The 8,362-nt window shown below is 55.6% G+C and overlaps 1 protein-coding gene across 1 annotated transcript; it reads right to left on the bottom strand.

Moving 5' to 3' along the window:
• Positions 1 to 5,216: 5,216 nt before the first annotated feature.
• On the bottom strand, positions 5,217 to 7,786 carry LOC119276681 (G-type lectin S-receptor-like serine/threonine-protein kinase LECRK4). The gene has a single exon (XM_037557811.1). It carries the CDS (start codon positions 7,709 to 7,711, stop codon positions 5,336 to 5,338), a length of 2,376 nt encoding a protein of 791 aa, XP_037413708.1. The 5' UTR covers positions 7,712 to 7,786; the 3' UTR covers positions 5,217 to 5,335.
• Between the last annotated feature and the right edge of the window lie 576 nt (positions 7,787 to 8,362).

The raw sequence follows: 8,362 nt of genomic DNA, 5'->3' as shown, positions 1-8,362 counted from the left end.
CCGGGATCACCGAAAGGGTCCCGTGGGGTCCACCGGGTGGGTCCACCTCCCGAAGGGCCACATGGGCTGAAGTGGGAAGGGAACCAGCTCCTGGTGGGCTGGTGCGCCCCCCTTGGGCCTCCCCTGCGCCTAGGGTTGGAAACCCTAGGGGTGGGGGGCGCCCCACCTGACTTGGGGGGCAAGTTCCCCCCTTGTCCGCTGCCCCCCCTTGAGATTGGATCTCTAGGGGCCGGCGCACCCCCTAGGGCCCCTATATAAAGAGGGGGGGAGGGAGGGCTGCCCACCCTAGTCCCTGGCGCCTCCCTCTCCCCCGTAACACCTCTCCCTCTCGCTGAGCTTGGCGAAGCCCTGCTGAGATCGCCGCTACTTCCACCATCACGCCGTCGTGCTGCTGGATCTCCATCAACCTTTCCTTTCCCCTTGCTGGATCAAGAAGGAGGAGACGTCTCTCCAACCGTACGTGTGTTGAACGCGGAGGTGCTGTCCATTCAGCACTAGGATCTTCGGTGATTTGGTTCACGACGAGTACGACTCCATCAACCCCGTTCTCTTGAACGCTTCCCCATCACGATCTTCAAGGGTATGAAGATGCACTCCCCTCTCTCTCGTTGCTAGTCTCTCCATAGATTGATCTTGGTGATGCGTAGAAAATTTTGAATTTCTACTACGTTCCCCAACAGTATATCCATGTATACCTCTTCTTTCAAGTCACCATGTAAGAAGGCATTCTTGACATCTAACTGGTGCAATTTCCACCCAAAGTTTGCAGCACACGAGACCAATACCCGTACCGTGTTCATCTTTGCAACTGGAGCAAATGTCTCATCATAGTCAATTCCATAAGTTTGACTATATCCTCTAGCGACCAATCTAGCCTTATACCGTTCCACCTTGCCCTCAGGATTCTGCTTCACAGTAAAAATCCACTTACAACTCACTGCTTTCTTTCCTGCCGGCAATGTGGTTAGCACCCATGTCTTGTTTTTTTTCAATGCTTCTAACTCCTCTATCATCGATTCACGCCACTTCGGATCTTGCTTTGCATCCTTCCAATCCCTAGGGATAGACACAGTTTGTAGAGGCAACAAACGCCTTATATGAAGGTGACAAAGCCTTGTAAGACACAAAATTGCCAATATCAAGGTCATCACAAGCATCATCCTTTGGCAGAGCCTTCCTTGCTACCTCACCCTTCCTTGCCGCTTCACGTGTAGGTTTTCGCAACGTAATGGGCAGCTCCACTGTGTCAGATGATCTTGCCTCACTACCTTGCTGCTCCCCCTGCACTCTTGCCTCACTGCCTTGCTGCTCCCCCTGCACTCTTGCATCCCTGCCTTTCTGCTCCCCCTGCACTTGTGGTTGCCGCCGAGAGTACACCAGGGTATTCATCTGCCATCGATCCCGAACAGGAACCTGGAGAGCACCAATCTTAAGTGTATCGACAGTTGGCTCGACATGAGCCCGCACATCATCATCAGTGATGGTACTAACCAAAATTGTACCCACTATTGGTTGAACTTGATCCTGCACATCATTATCAGTGTTAATGTCCACAGAATCACCGTGTGTATGAGACACATCCTTCTCCCCCTCTTGACCATCATGCACAGGGTGTAGGTGGTCAAGCTCTGCAAATAGCAGACTGAGATCAGTCGGCTCACCATAGAATGGCTCAGACTCCCTGAATGTAACGTCCATACTTACAAACCTGCGTTTTTCAGAGGGACACCAACATTTATACCCCTGCTGACTAGACGAGTATCCCAGAAAGACACACTTCACTGCCCGAGGATCAAGCTTGCCAACAGATGGTCGGTGATCACGAGCAAAGCAGGTACTGCCAAACAACTTTGGGGGAACAACAAACTTATTATCTCCAACGATCAACTCAGACGGAGATTTCATGCCAAGTATCATGGAAGGTGTTCGGTTGATCAAGTATGTGGCTGTCATAACTGAATCATCCCACAAGAACTTAGGCACATTCATGGTAAACATCAACGACCGAGCAACCTCAAGAACATGACGATTCTTCCGTTCGGCCACTCCATTTTGAGGGGGGGGGGTGCCCGGACATGAAGTTTGATGAAGAATCCCATGGTCAGCCATGAAAGCCCCAAAAATGTTGTTCACATACTCCGTTCCATTGTCCGTCCTGAGCACCTTGACCTGTACCTGAAACTGGTTCTTTACAAGAGCATGGAAATTCTGAAAACAGCTAAACACCTCATCCTTGTGACACGTCAAGTAAATCCAAGTCATGCGAGAATAGCAGTCAATAAAGGTAGCAAAATACTTCTTACCATTCATTGACACCACTGGGCTAGTCCATACATCCGAATGAATAAGCATAAAAGGAGATATGCTCCTGAGCCCCTTACTCACATATGAGGCCCGTGTGTGTTTTGCATATTCACAAGCATCACATGTCAGCTTGCCTTTGCCTATTCCACACATAACATCCAGAAATATTCTACTCATCTTATCAAAAGATACATGCCCCATCCTACAGTGATGGATCATCGCCTGCTTCTCCTTATCCTCCATGGTCGCAGCACACACCAAGTTCAGCTGCACCTCCTGGTCCATGTACTAGAGCCCCCTATGCCTGGTGCCAGTCCCAACCGTCTGGCTCGTCTGTCGCACCTGAATCAAGCAACCGAACTTGTCAAGGATCACATGACAGATCATTTGATCAATGAGTGCACTGAAAGAGACCAAATTGACAGGAAAGGCTGGCACATGTAAAACTGACGATAGGGAAATGGTTGGAGTACACTTTACTGTACCAACCCCTATGACTGGTTGTTTTGTGCCATCAGCCGTTTGTATAGTGCTCGTGTGAGAGGGAGGATGCTTAGTGTAAGATTCGAACACACATGAGTTACTAGCAACATGCTTAGATGCTCCAGAGTCAAGAACCCACTCTGGAGCACTCTCATTAGTAGCAAGAGATGCTCTTTCCGGATTACCTTCATCAGTGGAGGCCCAGTGAGCAAAGTCTCCATGGACAACATCATCTACATCTTTGCCTTTGGACGTCCCAGTGTCTCCTGCAACGGCCATGTGAGCCCTCTGACCCCCTGAGTGTCCTGAGTAGCCACCTCTACCTCTAGAAGCCTGGCCCCATGAGGTCTCTGAGTATCCACCTCTGCCTCTAGCACTTCTACCTCTGCCTGTTCCCCCTCTGTTATATCCCATGCCTCTGCCACGAGTTGGACATTCTCTCTTCTAGTGACCTACCTCCCCACAGATATGACATTTGGTGGGATCTCCCCACTCCATGCGCTCAGTGACTGCAAATGTCGAAGCTGGCACAACCTTCATGTCTGCATGCTCAAGGGATAGGCGCACCTCCTCTTGAGTCATCGCTGCAATAGCCTCAGGAATGGTAGGCAGACTAGGTTGGTGCAACAGGGAAGCCTTCCTACCATCAAAGCAACCTTTGAGGCCAGCCAAAAATTTCAGCACATGCCTGCGTGCCATCCACTTATGCCCTGACTCGATTGAAGCCGCATCATAGAGTTCCAAGGGATCACAGTTATCCTGGTCAGCCCATAGAGCCTGCAATTCTGCCCCATATGTCATCACTGACATGCCATCACTGACATGCCATCACTGACATGCCATCATCTTGACGCAGCAACCTAATCTTGTCCTCAATCTGAGCAATGAGCATGACATTGCCCTTGCCAGAGTATTGAGTGGACAGAATCTTCCATATCTCAGCAGGTGAGGATAGCCCCTCCACAGAGCGTCCAATGGAGGGCACCACGGAGTTCAACAACCACACCATCAGTACAGAGTGGATGACCTTCCACCTCTTGCCCTCTGCACTACTCTTGTCCCTTGGTTCTACAATGGTGCCCAACAAATATCCATCAAGCTCCTTCTGCTCCACAGCCTACAAAGCCCTCCTGGACTAGCTCAAATAATTTATTGCCCCCTCTAGCTTCATGTCCAGGGGCGACATTTCAAGCTTTTGAGCCACTTCTTGTCGAGGAACGATGGCCCCAGAGTTGGACTCCGCGAGGATCTTAGCGAGCTTCTCCAAAGCCTCGGCAAGACCAGTTGGTTCAGCCATCGTTTGGCGGGATAAGCAGCAACAGCAAAACTCAGCAACACCTCTTCTTCTCTTTCCAACCAGCAGCAGCTCAGCTTCAGCAACACCTCTTCTTCTCTTTCCAACCAGCAGCAGCTCCACGCAGGAACAAGCTCCAGCACCTCCTCTTCCTTCTCCCCCTCAGCAGCACCAGCAGTAGCAGCAACAGAGTCAGCAGCAGCAAACACGCAGCCTCCAGGACCACAACGCCCAGCAGCAGCTCCTCTCCGCTCGATCTCTCCCCTTTCTACTCTCCGCTCAACACACGCACGCCAGCAACCACCCCGAGCAGCTCCTCTTCCTCTGCAGCCGCCCGAGGACGAGGAAGAGCTCGAGCAGGGGCTCTGCCTCCGGTCCAAGAAGCAGCAGCAGCCGCCTGCGCAGCTCTGCCGGCCCGCTCCCCGCGTCTCTCATGCGTGCAGCTCACCGCAGCCTCCCGCGCGCGCGCCAGATCCGCCGCCACCTCGCCGGACGTCGCCGCTGTCTCCTTAGGCCCCGCCGTCGCTGGCCTCTGATACCATGTTGAGACGAGAGGGAGAGTACCTACAAAGAGGAGAGCAGGTGGTGTCTGGTGACTCGCGTGAGGTTCCTCTCGTGTATGGCGGCTCGCACGGGGGCAGGGGGAAGAGGGGCTCCTCTTCTAGGTCAGCACCTCTCATGGACTTGGGCCCAAGAGACAGATCTTGATGGGCTAGGGCCCATACCGGTTCAACAGTTCTTGATCCCCACTACCCAGCGACCTGAATCTCTTTTGCCAAGTGTTTTTTTTTTGGTCTCCTATGAGGAACTCAAAAGTTTTTTTTAAGCTTTTAAGCTTTGCAATGCTTTAATTGCTAGTACATGACTTTGTTCTGGTGGGTTTCATTGTTTATTCAATGGAGCCGGGGCTAGGCCCTTTTTCTCTAAAAAAAAAGGAGAGGGGACATTATTAATCTGTTCGTTTAGTGGAGTATCAGAATTCAGACAAACGATCATTTTCATTCATGCAAGTTTGGAAGTTCGTTCTCTTCGGAAACATTAGTCCAATATCACTAATGGAAAGGTGAATCGCCCGGTTGGTAAAAAGAAAATATCTGGCTGTGAAATAGCAGTGTCTACAAAATGGAGCGTCGTATTTCAATTTGGAATTCTTTGTCATGATTTATCAGTTGGATCATTTGGGCAAACCAAAGTACAACAAAATACACATTGTTGATTTCTACAAAATTGAGGTATTAAAATGGAGCTGCATTTCTACGAAGCGGGAGGCGGTGGGAATGGCACCTCCAAATGTCCTTCCAGCATCAAGATGACGCTCTTGATGGACGGCCTCGACTCAGGCTCTCCTTGCACGCACCAGATCCCAACCTTCACCGCCCGCTCCACAGCCGCCGCGTCGACCACCTCGTCGCTGCTCATGGCCCTCGTCACCTCACCCCTCAGCAGGCACTCGTACACCAGCTCCATCAGCGTGCGCTCCTCGCCGGCCTCCTCCATCTCCATGCTCCTCCTGCACGTCACGATCTCGAGCAGCACCACGCCGTAGCTGTACACGTCTGCCTTCACCGTGACCGGCCCGGCGCCCCTGTACCACTCGGGGGCCAGGTACCCGCGCGTGCCGCGGACGCCCGTGAAAGTGCGCGTCTGGTCGGGCTGGAGCAGCTTCGCCAGTCCGAAGTCGGCGATCTTGGCCGTGCCGGCCGCGTCCATGAGGATGTTCTGCGGCTTCACGTCGCAGTGGATCACGCGGCTGTCGAGCTCGTCGTGGAGGTAGTGCAGGCCCCGCGCCACGTCGAGCGCGATGCCCAGGCGGTCGGGCCACGCCGGCGCGCCGCCCTTGAAGAGCAGGTCTGCCACCGAGCCGTTGCTCATGAACTCGTAGACGAGGAGGCGGTTTGCGCCCTCGTGGCAGAATCCCAGGAGGCGAACCAGGTTGCGGTGGCTCGTCCGCCCGATGGCACGCACCTCTCTCTGGAACTCCCGCTCGCCGTCTTCCACCAGCTTCTCCAGCCGCTTCACGGCGATGGCCTTCTCGCCGTCGCGCAGCGCGCCTTTGAACACCGTGCCGAACGCGCCGCGGCCCAACGGGTCTCGGAAGCAGTGCGTCGCGCGCTCCAGCTCCTGGTAGGTGTACGATCTCAGGGGCGCCGTCTCCTCCTCCAAGCCCTCGCCGGCGTCAGCGTTCGCGAGCGCCACGTGCCGGCGCTTCACCCGGAGCAGCCGCGCGGAGGCGATGAAGGCGGACAACGCGACGCATGCTAGGATGCCGATGCACACCAATGCGATGGTGGTCGCGCGCCCGACGCCGACGGGTTTGTTGCGGGTGTCCCTGCCGCTGCCGCCGCCGCCCGACGCCGGGTTCGCCGCTCCCCCGGTCTTGACGGACAGCGTGTACGCGCCGCCCACGCGGCCGTACCGCAGAGGGAGCTGCTGCTTCGTGCACGTGCCGTCGTTGGCGTCCCTTAGCACCGCGGCGCAGAAGCAGTCGCTCAGGCACGCCGCTTGGCAGTCGGCCGCGCTCGTGCCCGCGCCCATCACCTCGTACGCCGCGTTCACCCATGACATGTTCAGCGTGGGTGCCATGGAGAAGCTTGCGGCGTCTTGCTGCCCCCCTCTGCATTCGCCGGCGCTGGAGTTCACCGTGCAACCGAGCGCCGTGTTGGTCGCGTCGAGGAAACCGAACCCAGGCGGGCACAAGCAGCTAGGCTGCCCGTCGTGATCGAGGACGCAGTAGCTGTTGAGCCCACAAACGCCCTTCACAAGGCACCGATCGCTCGGTGTGCTCCACTGGACGCTGGCCTTTGACGCACCGCCGGACACGAAGGCGTGGTGGTACAGACGCAGAACTCCGTCAGGGTCAAGCGTGAGACGGTAGTAGGCCTCCGCCCCAGCTTTTGCGGATCCAGATCGCGTCAGGTTGCTGGTGAAGCTGCCGTTGCTGTTGGCCTGGTAGAGCACGCCACTGGCATCCAGGCGCAGGGTGAGGAGGAAGCCAATCTGGAAGGTCACCGTGCTCCAGTACGCCGCGTCTGCCACGTTGCTCCTGCCCACCGGGTACAACACGAGGTTTGCGTCGTTTTGCTGGTTGGTGAGCCGGTACTTCCCGGTGGCCCTGTTGGTGTCGGACACGCTGGAGAAGAGCTGCGCCCCGGGCACGAGGTCCTGACCGGCGAGCAGGGTGTCGGTCGGGGACGCGAACGTCGACCACACCACCGACGCGTCCGCGCCGTACAGGACGAAGTTGCCATCGTCGAGCATGGCGCCGGAGACTGCCGGACGGGGCGGGACTGCCACCGGCCTGTCCTGGATGCTCGCGCCGATCCAGATGAGACGACCGTCGTAGGTGAGCCTCAGCGAGCCGCCCGTGTCCGGCGTGTTGTTGCGGTTCGCGGTCCACGTGACGGTTATGTTGGGCGCGGTTGCGAGCCAGACGCCGATGGCGAGGCCGCCGTCCGTGGCGTAGAAGCCGAAGGAGAAGCGGCCCGACGGGGACGACCAGCCGGCGCCGGCGGCAGCCAGTAGGGGGAACCTTGATGTGATGTTGGTTTGGGCGGATGACGCTTGGAATTGGAGGGAAACAAGCATGACTAGTGTTGAGTAGAAGAGCAGATGCAAAGGCTTAGCAGCCATGGAATCGATGGATGAATGGCGAGCTAGCTGCGTGAATGCTCGGTGGGGGTCGCTAGGTGCGTGTTTGATGATACTCCCGATCACTCAGCAAGTCAATCCTTAGTCAAAATTGTACTACATCTGAATTTCTGTTTCATCTTGATTTGCCAACGGACCAACACCATCGGAAGATGACACTTGTCGAGCAATATCGTGGCTGCGACTTTTCCGTGAAGGAAACCGGGCATCGTGTGGACCACGAGAAGAGAGACTGCCTATGGAGGTTCACAGGCCACAGCGACAGTAGTGCGGACTCTCTTTATCTTTTGCTCTCTTTCTGAAAAAGCATGTCGTCCTGGTCTTTTTTTGAGAACCCCCTCAGCAAATTCCAGACAAACCCCGCGCTCCCTGTCGCCTCCCCCGCTCCTCTTCGGCGACGGAGGTTCCCCTGTCGGCTCCCCCGCAGCTCCTCCACGTGTCACCCGAGCTCCCCCGCAGCTTCTCTCCGTTCGGTACTGGCTCTCTTTTATCTTCTACTCCCCCCGTCCGGTGAAAAGTGAAGATATAAAAAGTTTAGGATAAATTATGTGTCGGCGTTCTGGATAAGGGGGTATTCAGCCTTGCCTGCCTGCGGCCCACCGCGTGGCTCCATCGACGGCATGGTACGGCCCA

The sequence above is a fragment of the Triticum dicoccoides genome, chromosome 3B, assembly GCF_002162155.2.
Source record: "Triticum dicoccoides isolate Atlit2015 ecotype Zavitan chromosome 3B, WEW_v2.0, whole genome shotgun sequence".
In the NCBI taxonomy this organism is placed as follows: Eukaryota; Viridiplantae; Streptophyta; class Magnoliopsida; order Poales; family Poaceae; genus Triticum; species Triticum dicoccoides.
Note: the sequence above shows the minus strand (reverse complement) of the source record. Positions and strands in the feature narration are given on the sequence as shown.